The sequence below is a fragment of the Ambystoma mexicanum genome, chromosome 7p (genome assembly GCF_040938575.1).
Source record: "Ambystoma mexicanum isolate Mex_15411 chromosome 7p, UKY_AmexF1_1, whole genome shotgun sequence".
NCBI lineage: Eukaryota > Metazoa > Chordata > Amphibia > Caudata > Ambystomatidae > Ambystoma > Ambystoma mexicanum.
This window is the reverse complement of record NC_090939.1, coordinates 860,774,465-860,797,001: the sequence shown is the minus strand read 5'-3', so window position 1 is coordinate 860,797,001 and position 22,537 is coordinate 860,774,465. Positions and strand designations below refer to the sequence as shown.

The 22,537-nt window shown below is 48.0% G+C and overlaps 1 protein-coding gene across 2 annotated transcripts in view; it reads right to left on the bottom strand.

Moving 5' to 3' along the window:
• Window positions 1-22,537, bottom strand: part of TPP2 (tripeptidyl peptidase 2) — a 1,218,153-nt gene that overhangs the window by 55,515 nt on the left and 1,140,101 nt on the right. For both annotated transcript variants that reach the window (XM_069637049.1, XM_069637048.1), the window contains one exon: window positions 19,582-19,789. In XM_069637049.1, coding sequence (XP_069493150.1) covers window positions 19,582-19,789 — 208 coding nt within the window. The remainder of the gene's footprint in view (window positions 1-19,581; window positions 19,790-22,537) is intronic.

The following is a 22,537-nucleotide window of genomic DNA, read 5'->3' as shown; positions in this document are numbered from 1 at the left end:
ATGAAAGACTTCAACCAGTTCCTGTATTTCAACTTCCTCTTTTTAATTTCTTGGGCAACGTTATGACACTGTAATTTCTTAAGGCGTCTGATGTCTTTACGCAGACTCTTTTTGTTGCACACAGTCCGGCTGAAGACATGTTTCGGATCTTTAGGTAAACTACCTCTTGACTTACTTGCGGTACTAAATTTCGTAAGCATTGGTGCGAAATGTATTTTACTTCGTGGTGACAGATTTCCTTCTCGAAGATTTTGTGATAGCCTATCTACTTGGGTCGCATTGATTTGAAGCCTGTTCCCACCTTGATTGACCTCAATAGCGGTTACATAGGTGCTATCCGATGTGATTTTCTCACACATCCAACGCAAAACCAATGGATCATGGTCACTGTTAACACTTTTACATATTTCAAGATCTTTGATATCAGCCCATACATTATTTGAGATCCATATATAGTCAAGCGTTTTATGCGTTGTCCCACCATGCCAGGTTGGTTTGGGTGGATTATCACTTTTTGTCTTCCCATTCAGCATTTCACAGTCCCGGGATTCCATATCACTATACCATAGGTGTATTCTCTCCGCATAGGAATCCAATGATTCTTTTGTAAGCCAAGTCGTAGACTGGATGTCATCAAACCAGGAACAGTTGAGATCGCCACATACGATTATCTGCATTGAGTGCCATTTCACCAGATTGTTGTCTATGATTGCTGCTAATGATTTCAAATAACAGCTCGTAGATATCATCTTCGGGTTCCAATACGTGTTTAACAACAGTAACATTTTTGGGACATCGAAGACGGTTGGTTTGAATTTCATCAAGATCCCTAGAACAAATAGTTTGGGCATATAGGTTTCTCTTATTTCCCAACCAAAGGAATTGTTCAACATTATTAACAGCCCCGGAAATGGGCGACCAAAGCAATTTTTTCCTGCGGGGTTTAGTATTATGGAATAACCATCTCTTATTGGTTCTTCTCGTAGCCACGTTTCTTGTAGACATAACGCTAGGTTGTTGTCTAGCGAGAGAGGAAGATCTTGAAAGAGATGGGTAAAACCCTGTGTGCTCCATGACACCAGTCCAGTGAGCACTTTTCCATTCTGCGAGACTAGTTACTTCCTGCGCTGACCAGTCGTATTATCCCTGAGCTTATTCTGGGCTATTTTGGCAGTTCCTGCGGGGTGAATGTTAAATACTTTTTTTAGGATATCTCTCCTCTTTTTGTTGGTAGTACGGCTATCTTCGGCCATAGACTTGCTCAAAGACCGCTGTTTCTTACTTTCTTCTCTTTGGAATGACACCTCGAAACCATATGAGAGCAGTTGGTCTTTCGCTGCTAGTAGGGTTTTTTCTACCGCTTGTGAGCGAATATGTAAGAAAACTTGGTCAGAGCATGTCTCCGAAATGTATTCAACGAGACGGATATCATCCAACGTGATTGTACGTAATGGAGGAATTACATGAAGTAAACGCATCACATTATTTCTGTTTAGGTTTACTTCATTGCCATCTGGAAAGATGTTCACAATCCGAATTTTCCCTGTCGCTCTTGAGTGCACACGACGATTCTCGGCAAACTCTTGAGGTTTTTGATCAGCCTGTTCTGACCTTTGTGCTTGTGTTTATCTTGGGTTTAGAGTTTTGTTTATCTCAATTCTATTCTTTGAGTCTTCCTTAGGTCGATTGATCCCACTTGACGGTACACTCTTTGGTACCTTAATTAGATCTTTATCTTCGTTTGGGAGGTGAGTCATTTTGCCTTTTTTCGCTTTGCATCCACAGGGCGAGTGGTTAGAGGATAAGGATCTGTTCGACAACGCCCAGGAAAGCACGCCCGATGTGCCCTCGTTTTCCTCATTTGCTGATTCCTCGTCACTGTCAATTGAGTACGTAGGCCACTCCTCACCAGCCAGGGACTCCTGTATAACCTCTCCAGAGCAGGGGACCCTGTCCAACCTGAGGCTTTTTTTTGGGATTGAATCTGGAAGCCGGTCTTGTCGTCCGGCTTCTTTCAATGCCCCATCATTGGTGTCATTAACGACTTGGGGTTCGAGTGGCTTGTCTGCCGTCCTTCGCTGAAATAGTACCCCCCTTTTCGGGGTGTAGACAAATTGCGAATGAATTGTTTGGTTTTTACTGTCAACTGCTTACGACGCCTTTTCTTTGTGCCGGCAATCGTTTTATTACTTCCGTCGCTTTTGTTTTATGGATAGGTCCAGTGTCTTTGCATTCCCTGAAATAAACTGAAGGTATTGCACTGGATACCCTTTGTGGGCTCTTGCGGTTTCACTTCTGGTAGAATTGCCAGAGTGATAGGATCAACAATCACTGACGGTAGAGCCTGCTCGACAGGTTTTGCAATTGTCTTAGATGCGTTAGCTAATCTGACTTTTTTGTCCTGGTTTTGGGGGTACTGCTGGAACTCCAGAAAGTATTGGTTGACTCAATATACATGTCTCTTCGGCATGAATCGCTGTATTGGCCGGTTTGGGGAAACTCTTTGACTGCTGTTCGTCTTGTGGGTTATTCTAGCACAACTGGTCATTCAGGCGATTTTTGTCTAAATGGCGAAACCATTTCATGCATTCTAAAATGGCCTCCATTAGGTCAGCAGAATTTGTGTGCTCTTTCATTGCCAAATCACCCAATCTATGTTGCCATTACAGCGAAAGGTTAGCCTCCATTTCACTTTTTTGTTGTAATAGCGAGTAGCTGTGAGTCAGATTGGATAATTTGTTTTCCATATTTGTCAGTATTGCGCCTTGGTCCCTTATTGACTCATTCAGAGCTTCGTACAACTTTACAAAGGGGATTAACGCCAAGGACGTCGCGGCTAACACATTGTTGTGGATCTGGATTGACGCCGCTACTGATAGATTAGCCTTCTGTACAGTATCCTTTTCTTGCTCTTTTAGTATTTGGTCTTCGTCACATTGCTTTGATTGCTCCTCATTTGCAGTCTCGGAGACATTACCATTAGTATGTGGCTGATCCAATGTGGCAACATCCCGAATTTTTAGCACCGAGTCGTTTAGTGCATCACTTGACCCAATTATTATGTCCTTTACTTGCAGGGATTTTTGATGGGGAGTACTTGTTCTCCCTTTGTTTTTCATTACTTCTGCCGTGTTTGCATTTTCTCGGCTGTGATTTGTGTCTATGACAGGCATCGCCCTCTGTGTGTTGCCTGATTGTAAAAAGCTATTGGTCAGCCTGTCTTTGATTTGCAAATTGTCATCAGATAGCCGCTTTGATAGGCGAGCCTCACGCTTGGCAGCGTCACGCCTCGGTGTTAGAAAAATTGTCATTTTATTTTGATTAGGCTCCGTTCCTGTTGGGTTTAATTTTATTGGGTCAGTTTCAGGCCACTTGATCAAGTCACTTCCCGGTGCTAAACAACAGCTGCGTTGTCTGCCGGGAGGTCCAGTTAACAATGCCTTCAATGTGAGTTGGGTGGGGTCTGGATCCTTGTTTATTGTGCATTTTGCATTCGCGGGTCCAGGCACGATAGTTTTATGGATACAGTCCATTTGCCTTTCAGGAAAGACGAATCCCGTCTGAATGGAACGCAGTAACGGATGATTTGCAATGCAAGTGCGAGGCGTGATTACTGCCTATGCTGCTGAGGGAGGAGCCGAGGCCGATACCAGTGCTGCAGATTGTAGAGCTGGCATGTTCAGAATGGCTGCAGCTGGGTCAATTTGGATGTGGGTCGATGTACCTCAGAATCCATAATGCATTGCGTCTGATCACTCGGCAACTGGGGCAGCTGAGGCTCAAATGATACTTCTCTCTGTTCGAAGGAGCCCGCTGTAACTTGTAACTCCAGTAGTTCGACATCCGTGACATCGAACGGCGAAAGGAATTGTGTGGGGTCTATGGTTATTCCATTATGCAATTCACACGGGAGATCACTTCTATCGCCGATGAGGACGCTGGCATCGATTCTAGGTGAGATAGTTCGTAGTGGGCGGGTTGGTTGCATGTTCGCCTGGCCCGCGAGACAAAGAATTGCTTCGGGCTGGCCACGCAGGTCGACTGAAGGTAATTGCGCACTCATGGTTTGTGTGTCAGCGCTTTCCTCCTCATTTGTGGTGACTTGGGCAGACGCAAGCGCTTGTAAAGAAGGTATGTTCATTTGCTTATCATTTATTACAACCGTTAGTGCACTTCGATCGCTTACCTCAACGGCGAACTTAGTTGCTGTAGTAATGCCAAAATCTTTTGTTAATTTCGACTGACGGCGCTCGAATAACGTTTTCAGCCTCGTCTGTGGGCCTGGCACCGCCGCCGTTTTACCACTGATGACCATCTTTGTTCAAACACCACCCTTACACTGTCCTGAGGCGGACTGGGCAGACTGGGACTATGCGCGACCCCGCGCGGCGCTTCGCGTCTGCACACCTATTTAAGGTGGAGTCAACCAGTTAAAGGGCCAGTTTAGAGCAGTTTGAAAAAGTATTCCAGCAAAGCAGAATGTAGCAGCAGCTCCTCAGTTCAGAATCCTGGGCAGACTGGGACTCTACGGGACTCTATGTTTATGTATAATAGACTATATATTATGTTTTTGTTAGGTTTATGTGTATTATGTGTGTATGAATAAAGGGCCTATAAGGAGCCACTTCTTTTTTTCTTTTTTTCTCTTCCACAGGGGGTGAAGGAGGCAGAGGGGTGAAAGGCCGTACCCCTCGCGGATGGCACAGAGGTTTGCTGTACTGCCTACTCCAAAGACTTTGCTTTCATCTTGGAGGACTGGAACCATTATAGAGCATTGTCGGCCTTGGCCCCAAACAAGTTCTGCCCATTCAAGAGCATATCCAGTAGCTTTGCCTGTACATCTGAGCAAAGCTTCATGCTCTCATGAGTGACGTCACACTCACCATACTCGTGGCCATGGAGTGTCCAACACAGTCAGCTGTGTCGAGACCCAACTGCTTGATTTGGTGGGAAGTTTCCCTGCCATCTTGAATCATAGCCAGAAACCCTCATCTCGTATCTAATTCAAGGGATGGGCTCTGCCATGTTGGCCACTGTGGACAAAAGGACAAAAGAGAACTTTGCCAGGGAGCAGGAGACATTCCCTGCTCATAGGGAAAGGCTACCCGAAGCAAACTTTTCCCAGGCGTCAATTATCTTACTCTCAGACAGAAGAGAAATACAGGTGGATGTCTTCAACTTTGCACTCACAACCTGAACCACTAACCTCTCGGAGGAGCCATGGATGTACAAAAAGACTGGATCAGATGGAGCTGGACAATGTTTTCTTGCTGGACAATGTTTTCTTGCCAGTTCTGTCGCCTGCAGGTGTAGAAGTCGGCACCTCCCACGTTTCCAACACTTGAGTTTCCACAGCTATGTTAAATTGTAGCAAGGCCTCCTTTTTGGGAACGTCGTCCAGAATGTGTCACTTCAAACTGGAAATTTGGTCTGGACAGGGCTGAAAACCCCATGGAAGCAGCAACCTTGGTCATCAACCTCTGAAAGGATGCATGAGGCCTACCGGAGTTCGAGCCGGAAAGGATATCCGGCTCAGGCAAGGCGTCAAGACGGCTGGCCTCCTGAAGGTCCGGGCCAGTAACTGAATGTCCTCACCTTCCCCATAAAATTCCTCTGGGAAGGCTCTCTCCTCTCTGGAGACAATGGGCTCAGTCCCAAAGGGCATAGGTTCACCTTCCTCATCGTAGATCTGGCTAATTTTTGCCATAAAAGGCCTTATCGGAAGAGGGGCATATTCTAGAGCAGCTCTCGTCACCCTCAGCACTGAAGATGGTGCCCGTCGGTGACCAGAGACATCACTCTGTGTACACTGTTGAGCCCATACAATGAGTGGCAATGCAGTGGGTCACCTTTGAAGTCAGGCGTTCTTAAACTGCTGCGGGGCGGAGGATTGGACGGGAAAGAATACAAAAGCCTTCATGCAACAAGCTCAGGAGAATAATCTCACAACATGCTGACACTTTTTAAGACATGCAGCCTAATGTCAATATGTTTTTGAGCGCAAGGTGCACAGTAAACCAGACAGAAGTTTGGAATGGTTATTCCATACTCTATTGGTTGGAAAGATTTTTCCAATGCAAGAATCACATTAGGGGTTGATGAAGAATATCTGAGATGGAGTGAGAAAGGAGATGTCAAATGGTACGCAGCAAAGTGATGTTGCTGCTTTGAATCCTGAGGGGGGACCAAATTAGTCATCCACATTTTCTTACATGTGGACACCAACTCCTACAGGTCTCCTTCCTCACCGCCCAGTAATGAGGCAGCTGCCACAATGAGCTTGGCCAACGCATGATGGGCGAAGCAGAGGCCGAAAGGAAGCCCTCTTTATTGGTATTGTATTGGTACACCTGTCGCGACAAAGTAGAAAAGAAAATCAAGATGGGGCCAGATCAGGATGTGGGCTACACATCTTTCAGATCTACAGCTCAGACATCCTTCTGGAGGCAGGCTAATACTATACCACTGTAAGCCTCTTGCCTAACACAAAAATACACAATCCAGTTCACCAACCCACAGACCCGCCCAAGCTCCGTTTTTATCCTACATTACTGCAGCATGACCAAAGTTCTTCATTGCGTCAAGGACTCTACAGCTCTTGAAGCATGGATGGGGCAATGGACTCGCATCGCATGACAATACTACTAAAATCTCTGTACTGAACCCAAATACCTTTAAGAAAGATTCAATTGTATTAACATTATTTGAAACCTTCATCTGTATATGATAGGTGTAGTGGCGCACCCAGACATTTTTCATAGGGGTGGCCTGATGAGGTCACATGGGGTGGCACACAAAGTTGCATTCATAAGAGGCAGGCAGGGCAGGCGGGTGTGGGGGGGAGACAGGAAGCGTTTTTTTTATAAGGGGGGTTGTGGCCCCCCCTTGGTCACCCCTTGGTGGGGCCTCTGGATAGGTGAAGAAAAATCCAGAGGTTCTGCTTAACGCCACCCTGAGCATGTTTGTGGAGAAATACCATGTTTTCATTAACATTGTTTACTTTGCAACACCTGTCCTTAATTGCCTAAGAGAATTGTACTACAGTCCTAGGATTACTAGTTGCCATCTAGAGAGACTGAGAACCCCATACAGCCCTTCAGTGAAATGTTGACATGGAAAAGTTCTGTGTCTGACAATTGTCTACGAAATTACCTGGATTCCTTTTTATCAAAAGCTACTTGTGTGAAATCTTAATCTCATTGTGATATTTTAAACCACAAGTGGATCCTTAGGCGGGAATATCCTGCTCATATACACCATTAATACTGACTGAATTCTCTGGGGTAGCAGATTGCATAGTAGTATCATTGCTCGAGGATGCTCCCCTGTAGTGTCACACCCACTCGGATAATATCGAAAAGGAAGCCACTAAAGGTCGCCAGCTAGTGCCTCAGCCAGGAAACGCATATGAAGACCGCATTGATGAGGCCAATACGATGATTAAGGAGATTGCGGGTTTTCGTCATGACATAGAACCAGAAATTAATTCACAAAGCAGTGGATTATCTGCCCCCCCCCCAAAGGCCAAACCGAGGATTAGAGTGGTATCTAACTGTGCTACCCCAAGTAACAATGACTACACAAAATCTGATTGTAAGGAAAAGACCCACCGAGTTGTTAGGGGGGAAGAGGGCTATGAAGAAAAAGCTCAGCATTGATGAGATACAGGCATTAGCAATAGATAGCATGGGCAGTCATAAAGCATAGTCATGGTGGGCGTGGGAGAAATAACACCTGGGTATGAAGTCTCTAAGGGTCCAAGCCAAATCGAGGGGCAATCCTACTGCTTTCCTGTGGAAGATAACCGAGCCGCAGAAACAGCAATTTCACAGGGTATAGGGGAACTGTGGAGGATGGGCCATAGGCGCAACGGCAGGATGCATGGTGTGCGAACAGTTAGCCCCCGGAGGTGGTTACTGGTAAGAGGTTTGAGCCCCTAATGCTGCTATAAACCCGGTATCCCAAACTGTACCAGTACGTGTCCTTTACATGGGCGGGACAGAGATGCTAGCGCAAGTGCGTAGTGGATTGAGTGATGGGGGGACACGTGTCTGAAGGATGCAAAAATGCCCTGAAATGCATATTACGATTAACAAAGGAGAATGCAGATCTAAAGAAAGATTTAAATAGACTGTCTGGTATGGTTGAGGACTTTGCAGGTCGCATTTCAGTACCCACGTCACAGGTTCCCCCCCTTGCATCAAAGGATGGGCTAGAGGGGGCAGATGGAGAAATTGTGGTTAGAGGAGAGCAGGGCAAACCAGCACACATTATTGGTAGTGCCCCCAACAGGTCCCTTCAACATGAGTATGCCCAAGTTAATAGAGGCCCGCAGCCTAGTCCAATGGCCGATCTCCTGAGAAGGGATGTCAATTCTCAGGCATGCCTAGCAACGGCGCAGAGGACGCACCCCCCCACCCACTTGGAGGTACTGATGAGCGAAATTGTGTTATTCTAATGAATGTCCCAAGAAAGGAGGATACGAAGTATGAGCAAGGACTCAAAGTCGCCCACTGGCTGAGAGTGAAGCAGGCTGTCTTTCAATAATTTGTAGTGATATTGTAGCTTGTGAAACATTGAGTGTGTTGAAGGAGGTAAATGCCATTAGGATACAGTTGAGGGGCACCTTCTGGAGAAGGAGCAACAGTCGCTCCCTCCAAACGGTTTGGCAATTTTCATAAAAATGTCATCTCCCGCATGCCCAGATTTTATGACATCATTGGAAAGGCCAAGCAACCCGAATATGCTGGGGGCTACCAGAGTTCTGGTTCCATGCTCCCAGGTCCCACTGGTGCTAGATATGGATCTCTGGCCTTCCCGAAGCCAGGAACCACATACAGAGGCGTTCATGGGCCTATAAGTAGGGGAGGATGCAATCCAGCCTGAACCCCCCCCACCCCCCGAATTGGAGTGCAAGATAGGCTCCTGCAGCGGAGTATGTGCGCTGGCCGCCCCCAAGGGGTATGACGGATCGGGCACCCTGGTAAAGAATTGCCTCTTATGTCACAATTGAAGGGACAGGAACAGGTCATAATGGCAGACCAGAATGTATCTATGCCGGTCCATGGCACAGTTCCTGCTTAGACTGAACCCGGGGTGCAGGTCCTCTCATGGAACATAGCAGGTGTAAGCAAATACATGATAAACAATGGCTGGCTGGAGTTTATTTGCGACCAAGCAGTAATTTGCCTCCAGGAAGTATGGGTGTAAGACGCACCACATACCCAGGGGTATGTCACTTTCGCAATCCCAGCACGCAAGAGAGTGAGGGGTCGTCCCAGTGGGGTGTTAATTACATGGGTGGATGCAACGCTGTTTAAATCAGCAAGAATGGTGGACACAGGCTCTCCTGATCTATTAGAAGTACAACTGAAACTCAGGGATGAGTCTGAGATGTTGCTAATGCATTTTTATAACAGGATTTTGCCAAAGAGGGGTGCTGAACTGGTTGACCTGTTGGTCGAGCGAATGCAGAGTTGGAGGTCGATTAAATCTGCTGCTCTAAAGATCTTGGTAATGGGGGATCTTAATCTGCAGTTCGAACCCTTGTGTAGCCTGAAATATATCATGGACGAGGAGGACAGCCACTGGGGTGTAGGGCCATTGCATGCAGCTGGTCCCAATAGGCAAAATCGGAATGCAGAGGAAGTGGCGATTCTGTTCATGGCGGCAAATTTAAGGGCTTGCAATAGCCGCTTTGGGGTGGGACTCCCCAGCTACATTAACCTTTGAAAGCACACGGGGGGCTGGGAGGTTAGGCGGGAGGGGCAGGGGGAGAGCAAGATTGACTAGATCCTCGTAAACATGGAGAGATGGGACATAGTGAACTTCCAGGTCCATAAAAGAATTGAGAGCAAACACCATCCTTTGGTTATGGAAACTTTTGCGCAGATGTGGGGGGTCTATGGCAGGCCTATTGGGTGGCCCAGAGGATGGTGCAGTTATGGTAGAGGTACATGGACATGCTAGGTGTAATATCAGGTGGGGCAAGCTTAATGTTGAAAAGGGAACAAGTTACTTACCTGTAACTGTTGGCCAGCAAGGGTCTGGCATGGATTCACATGCTCATGAATATTCCCCGCCAGGCTAGGAATCCTCGGCAAAAGAAAAAAGTCAGTTTCAGTTTAATTTCTGAACTGTCTTTCTTTTAACAACCAATCACTGAGCTCTGGGTCATACTGCTGCCAGCCAATGACTGCCCTCTACCTAAGCCCCTCCTCTGGCAGCCATCTTCAGATTTGGTAGCACATTAAGTGGCAGTAGGACCAAGAGAATAAGCCGGAGGGGTGTAGGCGGGAGGGTTGGCATGTTAATCCATGCCAGACCCATGCTGGAGAACAGTTACAGGTAAGTAACTTGTTCCTTCTCCAGCATAGGGTCTGGTATGGATTCACATGTTCATGAATAAAGAATACATAGCAGTACACACATGCACAACCAAGGAAGGTGGCAAGGCTCAACAGAAGCAATGTCTTACCTCCTCACCAGGCTCACCTTCAAGCGAACAGTTTGCGCAGCACTGCTTGGCCGACTCTAGATTCCTCCAGGAAATCCCTGTCGACGCAGTAGAATTTCGTGAAGGTGTGCATCGACCTCCACGTAGCAGCCCTGCAGATGTCCAGCAGGGGCACACCAGACGGGAACGCTGTTGTAGCAGGGATCGCCCTGGTGGAATGGGCTATCTGACGGCCAGGCAGCGGTCGGTTGGCCAACCGGTGATAGTGAGTGATAAAGCCGGAGAGCCACCTGGAAATGTAAGCCTTGGACAGGGCCTTCCCATGTTTCACAGGACCAAAGTTCACAAAAAGCTGAGAAGTTTTCCAGAAACTATTTGTGCGGGCCACATAAAACTTCAGTGCTCAAGCCGCATCCAGCGAGTGCAAAGTCCATTCAGCAAGGGTCTGTTGAGGTGGAATTCCAACAGAACCTTGGGCATGAAGGAAGGGTGCGTCCGCAGCACCACCCTCGTCTTGTGAAAATTCAAGTAAGGCTGCTTGCATGACAGGGTCTGGATCTCACCTACTCGTCTTGCAGAAGTAATGGCAAAGAGGAAAGCGGTCTTCCAAGACAAACTTGAGCGGGGCTGAGTGCATAGGTTTCGAATAGGGCAACCATGAATCTAGTCCACACCACATTGAGTTCCCACGCCAGGGCCTTCACCGGCAGGAACGAGCGGGAACAGTCCTTTGATGAAATCCTTAACTAGACGGTGCAACCACAGAGAACACCATCCCGGAGATCTGACGGAAGGGGAAATAGCCGCCAGATGTACCTTAATGGAGGCATGAGGCAGTCCCGATTGAGATGACAGTAGATACAGAAGTACTTGAGGTGCCGTGACCCGCAGATGATTGATCTTCTGAGAACGGCACCAAATAGTAAAGCGCTTCCATTTGCGTCTGTAGCATTTTAAAGTAGATGACGTCCTGGCCTTGGCGAGAATCTCTTTGCAGTCCGCCGGATAATAGTAGCCACCAAAGTAATGCTGCAGGAGCCAAGCCTTCAGGTTCAGAGACCCCGGATCATGGTGAAGAATGGTGCCTCCTTCCCTGGCGAGAAGATCCGCGACCACTGGCAGCTTGACTGGCGGCAACGCTGAGAAGGTCTGGGTACCAGATCTGCCTCGGCCATGCTGGTGCGACAAGGATCATCCTGCACGGGTACTGTGAGTTGATTGATGACTTGAAGAAGCAATGGAGGGAACGCATGCAGAAACAGGCCTTCCCAAATGAATGAGAATGCGTCCCCCATGCTCTACGGCTGGGGGAACCTGCTGGTGAACCTCCGGCACTTGGTGTTCGTCGCTTCCAGGGGGTTGCCCCATTTTAGGAAAAGGTAGTCCACTTGATCCTGCTGAAGCTCCCACTAGTGGCAAGAGCGAAGCTCCCTGCTGAGGGAGTCGGCGACTGTGTTCATTACTCCTGCCAGGTGAAAAGGAACAAGGAACATCCCCTGGCTGACAGCCCCGTGCGACAAGTCCTGCGCCTCTCTAACTAGCGCCGGGGATCTGGTGCCCCTTGTTTCCAGATGTAAAACATTGTGGTGGTATTGTCTGTGAAGACCCTCAACTCTTTGCCCTTGAGGGACGGCAGAAACAACTTGAGGGCCCAAAATATCGCCCGTAGTTCCAGGCTGTTGATGTGTAACTTCTTCTATGGCAACCACAGGGCTCTGGCATGAAGAAGGCCGTGTGTGGGCTCCCCAACCTTCCAGGGAAGCGTCTGTCGTGACAGTCTCTTGGTACAGGGGGGTTGGGTGGGGTGTCTGGAAATCCCTGCCTCCGGCTAGATGGGAGCGCATGCCCAACCACCTGATCGCTCGACGGAACTCTGCGTCGAGCGCAGTCCTTTCCTGGAACTTCCAGACACCTGGACCCAATGGGCATTGAGGAACTCCTGCAGCAGGCGCATTTGCAACCTGCAGAGTCGAATGAGGTAAATCCATGACGATGACATGCAGAGAAGAGACTTGATGGCCCTCACCATGGCGATCTTCAGTGCTAATAGCCATTGCACCATGCCCAAGATGGCCGATAACCTCTCCTCCGACCGTGACGCCAGGCATTACACTGTGTCGAGCCGGGATCCCAAGAACAGAGCGTCCTATGATGGCGTCAGTAAGCGGACGGTCCTCGCAGTGTAGTCGACGGTGATGACTCTTGATCTGGCCCGGAGGAGCCAGTCCTCCAAGTAGAGGTAGATGTGGATCCCTTGCAGTTGTAGATGGGCTGCCACCGGCGCCAGGCACTTGAAGACTCTGGGCGCCAACTTCAGTCCAAAAGGAAGGACCTTGAATTGGTAATGCTTGCCCTGAACGAAGCACAGAAACTTGCGGTGTCCTTTGTGAATGGGGATGTGGAGGTACGCATCCTCCAGGTCCAACAACAACAGAAAGTACCCCTCTTCCAGTTATCCGAGGAAGTGTTGAAGTGTGACCTTTATGAACTTCTTGGACTGTATTTGTTCAGTCTTAAGTCGAGAATGGGCCTCCAGTCCTCAGTCTTCTTTCAAACGAGAAAGTACTTTGAGTAAACGCCAGAGCCCTGGAGCCGCTTAGGAACTAGCACCATCGCCCCTTTCTTTATCATGGGCCGAATCTCCAGCAGAAGCTAGGGGGCGTGGTTTCCCTGCCGGGCCACTGGTGGTATCTGGGGACACTTTCGTTGGAACTCTAGAGTGTCTCAAAGGGGCGAGAGAATCCAGCACCCAATAGTCGCTGGAGACGGTCTTCCACGCGCTAAGTTCGGCAGCCGGCCTCCCACCGGGGTACACGGGTGGGGAGCCAATGTCCTGGCCTGTTCAATCTTGCTTTGAGGTCGACTGGCTGCCCTGCGGTCCCCGACGACGATGGTGACCGCTCCCGAAGGCCTTGGAGCACCCCCTGTTGGCTTCCTGGGTGGAGGAGCGTGAGGGCTGGCGGTAAGAGGAGGAGCTCCCACCGGTGGCCGCAGAGACCACAGAGTCTGGTGACGGTTGAGACCACAAGCACTTGGGTGCAGAGTCCGGCACCATGTACTTCTTCTCCAGCCGGTCTCTATTCGCTGGGGCTGTAGAGGGGTTCTGCCTCAGGGCCAGCCCTTCATTCCAAACACCATCCAGCAGAGGGACCGAGAGGATGTTCTTCCTCTTCGCCTCCCGGCGCTGATACAAGAAGCCTTCCTTCTTTTCCTCCGGCGTGCGCTGGAAAAGCTATGATGCTCGAGCGATCATCGCATGGAACGATCCTATCTCATCTGGCTGAGAGGCTCTGGGCATAGGTGACGGGATGCCCCCCATCCCGCCATCGTCGTCATCCGTGCCTGTCGTTGCTGTGCTCGATTCCGTCTCTCTTGGTGGGGGAGAGGGTGAAGAAGGGTGGCATGGAGGCATCGGGCGTCGTCTCCTCTTCTTGGCCAGAGGTTCCCCAGTTGTCAACGGGGTGACTGGCACTGGCGCAGCGGGAGAGGCAGACGGCGGGATCACCGGTATCCTGCTCTGCAACTCTGACACCAGCAACTTGAGGGCTGAGATGATGTCCAGTGCAAAGTCTCTAGGTGGCCCCTGGGACGTAGGGGTAGGGCCTGGCTCCCCGTCATCCTGGGGCCCCTTGTCGCCTTAGTCGACTGTATCCCCATCATCGTCATCGCCCTTGTGGGGCGAGTCCCTGGCATCTGCTTCGTCATAATCGTCCTCATGGACGGACATGATCTCACCCTCATCAGCTGAAGAAATGTCAGTTCCCTGCAGGCCTTCAATACCCCCCCCCCACCCCCATCCCCTTCTTAGGGTCCAGAGGGGTCCGTCTCGGGCTTTGGTCCGGCATATTCTGCTCTGGAGTCTTTTCAGCTGGCATGTTCAAAAGCCTCCTTGCTGGGAGGAAGAGTCACCCTTGCCATCGCCGGGGCACCCTGCAGGTCTGCCCCTACAGCCTTTTCAAAGCAACGCCACCACCACCTCAAGGGAGGGTGAAGGTGAGGCGAGGCGAGGCCCACCCCGGCCTGGCCTTCACGGCGAGGCCGGGGTGGGCCCCTTGTCTTGCTTGGCCTTGCCCTTCCCGGCCGGGTCAAAGGTCTTGTCCTGCTAGGCCCTCTCCTTCAGGGCCGGATCCGGCCCTTTGTCTCCTTTGGCTTTCTCCGTCGCAGGTAGGGCAGACACTGCACCCTGCTTGGCCTTCTCCTGCCTGGTCATCTCCGGGTTCTCCCTTAGTTTACCCAGGTTATCAGACTCTCTCTTGACAGGAAACCAGAGTGTTAACTGGAGATCGATGCAGATGGGGATGATGGCTTAGCCCTGACCGTTGCAGAACCCATAGCAGCGGCGACCCCGATGGAAGCATACTCGCGGTGCTTGGCCTTGTGTTGGGTCCCCTCAAAGGATTTAGAAGCCTGTTCAGCTTTTCCCGATCCGGGAGAGGCATGCCCCTGGGTCCCACCCGTTGCAGAGGCATTGGCCCGCAGCCACGCTTCCAACCATTGATGATGGTCCTTCAATGTGCGCCTCGAGAAGCCATGGCAAAACACACCATCTTACTCCTATTGTGTCTGGTGCAGGCAATGCAGACACTGGGAATGCTTGTCGTCCATGTATACATTCTGCAAATCGCAGTCGGAGCACAGCTTGAAGAGGGAAGGGTTGTCCTTTTCGTCTGACATGATCCACATGCTTCCAAGAAGAACACCCGATGAAAACAGCCCTTATGGGGCATTGACAAAGTCCAAAACTGGTCCGCGTTAGTCGGAAGAATGATCGATGGAGGACACAGGCTTGATTGACCGAAAAATAGAGTTTAACTCTCGAAAAGCGAAAAACGCAGAAAAAGCTCAAAGAGCAAAGCACGAGGACTCCCAACACTTGAACGTGCAGTACACATCTGAAGATGGCTGCCAGAGGATGGGCTTAGGTAGAGGGCAGTCATTGGCTGGGGGCAGTATGACCCATAGCTCAGTGATTGGTTGTTAGGAGAAAGACAGGTCAGAAATTAAACTGAAACAGATTTCTTTCTTTTACTGAGTATTCCCAGCCTGACGACGGGGAATATTCATGAGCATGTGAATCCATGCCAGACCCCATGCTGGAGAAACCCTGCCTATGGCCTATAGGGATATACTTCCAAATCTGGATAGGGTAGCTTTGTTAGATCCCATCGATGTGCCTGCATTAATATCTCTGCACAAGAGCATAATTGTTAAGGTTGGGTCCCAGTTTTCAAAACCCTTGAAAGTAATTTGTGCAGTAACCGAGTCCTCAACACCATGGTACGATAAAGAGTGCAGGCAGGCAAAGGGAAGATTAATTATTGAGGCCAGATCCACAGCACTGGCTAAGACTGGAGGATTAAAACTGGCTAGAGGTGCATACCGTAGGCTTTTGAGGGCCAAGAAGAGGGCATGGCACAAGGACAAGTGGACCACCATGCTCAATGCAACTGGAAGGAGTGACTCGAAGGGCTTCTGGAGCCTTATGGGGACAGGGCACAGAGTCAGAGCCAGCGTGCATGCATCAGAGATGCTTAGCAGAGCAAACTTGGATGGACTACTGCAGTAGCCTTTATGGTAGTGGTAACGCTGTGATTGGAGTGGAGTGCTCTACAACAAGAACTGGCGGTGGGGGTGTTACCCCGCTGGTGAAGAGGTGAAAAAAGCACGGATATGCCAAAAGCTGTGAAAGACTCCGGACCCCGATAGGACCCCAGTGGATTTTTACTTGTCCGAGCAAGTGGTATGGGTCCCATATCTGACAACTCTTCTATGCAAGCTGGAGCCAAAACATGGTACTCAGGTCTTGGACCTGTGCAGAATTAGTGCCGATTCACAAGAAAGGTTCGAGGGATCAGCCCTCGAATTATCGGCCTATTTCACTGCTAGATACAGGGGGTAAGATCTTCACTAGTGCCTTACTGTGCCACTTGGAGTCCTGGGCTACAAGTAATTCTATCATTGACCATCGGCAAGCAAGGTTTTGTGAAGGGTTGAGCGCCATAGATCAGAGCCTTCAGTTGCAGTAGATTATTGATAAATACGCAGTACTTAGAAAGGTTAAAGTGTACGCTGTCTTTGTGGATCTGAGAACTGCTTTCGACACTACCTAGGCACCTCCTCTGGGGAGGTCCTTATGGCTTTGGGTGGCCCTCCTGCCTTATTACATGCAATAGAGCTTGTACACTCATAGCACCGCTCTGGTTTGGTGGGGAGTGGACGGCAGGACCTCCGTTAGCCTTAATGTTGAAAAGGGAGTCCGCCAAGGGTGTGTTTTTTCCCCCAAGTTGTTTTTTACATTCATTAATGGTATCGGAGAACTGTTGGCTGTCCAGACAGATGCACCAATGCTGGCGTTGAAAGGATGCCGGTCCTGCTGTTTGCGGATGACGCAGTGTTGTCTTTGACACCAGCAATGTCACTAACCTCAATCCATGATCTTTCAAACGGGCACCAGGAAAAGCCTAGAGGCACTTACGGTGGTGCTGGACTAGGGCGTGATTGACCAGGTTTCACATTATGACTTCTTGGGGGTCAGACTGATGGCAGCCTGTGGGTGGATGAAGCAGCTTGAAAAGGCTTGCGTTACCGTGGGTTGCCACAGCAGGCCCTGGCATGATACACTGCTGAACACGGCAATTGGGCATTGCGTGTTGAATTGAAAGCCTATAAAGCTCAGGCTAGAAAGACAGCCATGTACGGAGCGGAGCTATGGCGGCAGGCGAACATCCATTCGTCGTCAGTGGCAGAAAATGCATTACTGAAAAAGTTTCAGGGGTTGCCCGCTGGCACCTGGACAGTGTCAATGTTAGTAGAGACCAGCATGCAGGGGATAGCACCCATTTGCCAGATGCGTCTTTGGTCAAACGGAAAACTTGTTAAATGTAGAGATGTTCTAATGGATCTTTTGGCACAACAAGGGGGTAATCACTGAAGTGGGCTGTGCAGGTTAGGAATTGCTTGATGGAATTGGATCTTGGCTCATATTGGAGCAACCCTATTGCAATCACCTCACAATCGAAGTGCATTGTTAAAGAAGACGCCCTTGCAAAAGCACAGCGAGATGTTTGAGAAAACTCTTCGCTCAATGCCTTTGCCACGATACATTAGCATTACAACTAAGACAGGCGGTGAGGGGTACCTGGACTATATGACCCCAAAACACAAAAAAGCACTGTATATAAAATTCTGCCTAGGTATTTTACCAATAGCCTCACTCAAACATAGCTGCCAGAACGCTGTATCGCCGATGTGCCCTCTGTGCAACAGCACCACGGATGATTTAAACATTTTTTGATTGCTATGCCCAGTTTCGCTGCCAAAGAGGAAGCGTTTTCTCAGACCTTTTTCACAATCGTGGTTGCAGAACCACAGAGGAGGCCATGAAGACGTGTTTAAATTCAACCGATACCCTTGCCGTATTTTCTACTTGTATGTTTCTCAGATGGGCATGGTGTTTACGTTTACATTTTCTTTACCAGAGATCCCTTGTTAACTGATTAGTTTTATTCTCAATTATGTATCACAATGTAATTGTATGGGTTTTTTAGTGTTGTATGTTTTTATGACAATTTTGTCGAAATAAAGCCAGTTGAACTTAATGCAAACCAGATGTTCTGCTATCTGCTTACTAAGGTATATTGATTTGTTCCACAGATGAGGCTGAAATGTCTGCTGTAGAGATCTAAAAATCTACTTTGCTGATGACTTTCATTCGGTATTTAGTAGATGTATGTGTATTCTGTTTGCCTTTCCTGTTGTCGTACAGTAGCTACTTTTAGTGCTCATTGGGTGCCTATACACATTTTATAGTCACAACCTAGAAAAGTAGCTAAAAACTAGTTAACCCTGTAGGACTCTAGCAATTATGTGCTGCAACTAATGGCATTGGCATGGCCTGCATAAGATCATACTTCTGGGGTGCGGATACAGTGTCCTTGGTGCATAGGGCCTCCCCAGAGTGTCAGTTGCTTGCAGCCCTGTGGAATTTATTTTCTTTGTATATGGTTCTAGCAGGAACCTTTACAAAAAAACAAAATCTCAGAGAGATCACAAGTTATACATCCCAAAGGAAACAAACATAACACAAATCGAGCAACCTAAAAAGAAAAATTTAAATTTTTCCACAATACATAAATGAGTCTAAAATAAGCTGTGATTTCACCATTTACCATTGCTAGTACGAAGAGCATTATTCCATTACTTTACAGAGTTTTAGAACTCGAACAACCGATGTTGTTAGGGCAAGATTATAACCAGAAACCAGAAAATACTCTCCTATAATCCCTTCTTCTCGGGATACAAATCTATCAAACAACCTCTTTCGAACTGCCCATGTTCCCTCACACTCCATCAATAAATGCCTTACAGTTGGATTTGAAGGTGTGTCAAACATTACACAGTTTAAAACTTTGTTTCCTTGTTAACACCTTGCCAACACCTCACCACAATGCACCATATGTAGCCTAATCCTAAAGAAGTCATTATTTATTGCCCTATCAGGAAACTTCTTCAGGAGATAGTGGGAGAGGCAACCCAGTTTTTTTCCATCAGAAGAAATCGGTTTATACGGGATGACTCCCTTACCTTTGCGATTGTTCCTATCCAAATCGCATATTTCAAGCTTTTGCTTTACCTTCAATGGATTTATTATAAGGGTGTCAACCTCTAAATCAACCTACTCCAACAATACCTTCACTCTTTCCTCTAAAGCGAACACACACAGGTGATCTTGATTGTTCCAGATGATTTCTAATGGCTCCATAAAACGAAGAACTCTTCACGGTGATGACCTCCCTATAAAGTGAAGCCAATTTCCAGTTTGCCATGCATTCAAATGACTTAAGGCCAAGCTAAAATCTTAGGCTCCATCCCAGAGTACAGGAAGGGAGACCCAGAGACTTCTTCCAGATTCGGCCCTCTACTGCACTCCAGTGTGAAGACCAAACAAAAGGCTTTGCCTGCAGCCCTGTGCAATACTTTTGTTCCCTTTGGATTTGCCTCAAGTGTTTCCCTTAGTCTGTCATTGTAGTTTTCATTAACATGGCGGTATACCCTGATGTGCTTCATTGTGGCCTTTTGAAGTGGTATTATGCATCATAAAAACAAATACTCTGATACAGCCTTACCTTTGCTTCAGTAATATCTGTCCATTTTGCGGTTTCCCAGTACGTATCCGTCAGAGCATTCAAGCTTGCCTCCAGATCGTCTTCTTTTCCTTCAGAATCACATGAAATGGCACCATCTTGAGCCTGCAGCTGTAGAACTTTATCTGCCAATGCACTTCCTTTTCGACAGAGGGCATCAATCAGGATATTCTTCTGTTTGTCCATGTCACTATGTACAAAAGGGTTTTAAAAAAAAAGTAATAGGCTTAAAGCATAAACACCTTTTACATGGCCACCAAATAAGAAAAAAAGGAATTGCAACTCATTCTCGGTTTCCATTTATTACATATTTCTGATGTCAAACAGCTGCATCTGGAATTGCTTAAAACAATCCTGAATGTGTTGTAATGAGGAACGTGTCCGTAACCAGGACACTCGTTGTGGCATAAGCTTAAACACTGGAAATGTCTGACTCATCGGCAGACGCTGAATTTGGGGAAACATGTAAATTGCATGTGTTGCCAATTTGGCAAAAAAAAGCTGGCTGTTATTCAACTTGAAGTGGCAATATTTTAAACTTTTACAAACTACGAAACCAGCCAATCTATGTCAAGACCGGAGGCTCCCATTATGCTTCTCTTTCTTTAATTCAACAATAAAGAAAAAGCTCAGCAGCAAGATATTTGTGCACCCAAATGTGCCATGAGTCATGTGCATAAATCGGGTGCACTAAATATATAATAAACATAGTAATATAACAGTAACATCATAACATAAACTAAGAGTCTCTGAAGCAACTGCATTTGCCAGGGAGCTTTGCTCCAGTTCATTTAGAGGCCACCAACATGTGACCTAGTCCACCAATAGTAGTCCAGATCCCCTCCATAAACAGTCCTAAACGTGATGTCACTTCCTCTTTCTTTGCTGCTCATAGCAAGAGATAAGTACTTCATGTTTAGCACTGTTTGACATGATTTCATAATTTAAAGTCAACATTAATTTTTTCATAATATTATATTTATTTCATTGTTATTAAAAGAGCGCTCTGTTTATACGAATTTACTTTCAATATGTATTGATTTTTCGTATTATTATTACTTGTTGTGCGCTCCGACGCCAGTTGCCTACTACCGGCCTCGGAGACTGCGTGATACGAAGCTCTGCTTCGCGCGGTCACAGCTGTCAGCTGTCTTTGATCCGCTCTTCGGGCGGATCCCTTGGCGGACTCGCGCCGGCTTCCCCATCTCTTCGTTGCTCTCCTTGAGCACGCTGCGCTGCTCGCTGACCACCAGGGGAGCTCCTGCTCTCCCTGGTCCTTTCCTCAAAAGTCCGGCGCTGAAGTGCGCATGACCATTAATAGTATAACGGTTCTTGCGAGCTCGAGCGCCGGAATCCCTCTTCAGGCAGTGACGATTTACTTTTTTTTTTTTCATTCCGAATTTCATCGCGGATTGACAGGAAAACCCACGCGAGCGAATATATATTTTAAATTCTGAATTTGCATTAAAAAAAAAAAAAGGAGGAGAAAGAAATCTCCTGTTCAGCATACTAAGAATAATAACAAAGCTGAACTGATATTACTGGGCAGTGAGAGAAGGCGTTCAGAAGCCCAGAATCAGGCTTGGTCTGAAGCTGAGAGAGACCACTGCTATATAGATGAAGTGGCAATGGCTAATAGCCTACAGAAGGTTCTGGGATCCTCAGTGGAGACCAGTATTAAGAAAGCTGTAACAGATCTGCTCATTCCCATACAAAATCGCCTAGACACTATGGAAGAGCATTTAAGAGGGACCTCCCCTCCTGGGAGGAAGAGAACACAGAAAAGGAAGCACCTTACTGAAGGGGGGTGTACACCGGCTCGCAAGAGCTCTACGACCCCCCCCCGAGCCAGCCAACTAATGCCACAGCTGCTGTAACGGATGCCTTCTCAAGGCTGAAACAAGCCTTCACGAACAGGAAGGTAACCCCTTCTTCCCATGAACCCTCTTACCCCGAGGAAGAAATCAGGGGAGATGGATCCTCAAGCCCGGAGGGATATGGACAGGGCACGGAAGAAGATCATAATAGGGGCGTCTACGACGCTGATCTTTCCCACTCTTCTTCAGAAGAGGAATTTCAACTAGAGGATTCAAAACCCTCAGGGTCAGAGATTGTGGCAGACCCCATCCCTAAAGACACAACCGGGAACAAACCTCCTACAGAAGGGATGTGGACGTCTGCCTGTTGCTTGCGGTTGATCATCTGATGACCCTGAGCTTGAAGTGTCCGAAAAAGAGACCCATTTTCTACCACCTCTTCTGGGTCCGGTTTGGTTGGCTGCTCTTTCTTTTTCTTTTCTATCTTTATAATCTGCTGATAGATAGGGATAGATGTTTTCTATTTTAAAGTTCTTTTTTTCCTCCGTTCTATGAACCATGAGACGTCAAAATAACATCTAAGAAGTAGGATGTCCAGCCCCCATTAGTACCTACCCGCATACACGGTCCAAATATACTACCTAAGACGGTACGAGGGGTCACGGCCAAGCGTACAGTAGCTAGTTCCTTTACGGGTGCCATGACAACTCATAGACACCGCACAAAGTACGCATGCGCAGAGACTAAAACAGAGGTTCCCTGCGCAAGCGCACTGTATAGATAGAGTTACAGCTTCTTTCCCTTTGTATGCAGCTACGCGAGCCGCCGCATCCGTAGCAGCCCCCCGGCCAGATGAAACATCACAGCGCCATACACCACAGGTGAGAGACCCATGGCAGTTAGACCATGTGGGGATCAGGAACGTCAAATTCTGACCCTAGGTTCCTGGCCCCACTAGCTGATCCTCACCAGCAACCAGAACACACGGGCTGTGCAACAAATGTGCGCTTTCAGCCGCACGTGTGGATTTCTCGTACTTCGCCACCTCCACTAATCAGTTGCCGTCCTATTCTATTTTTTAATAGGGTAATCCAATAAATCAAAAGAACGGCCCACAGCTG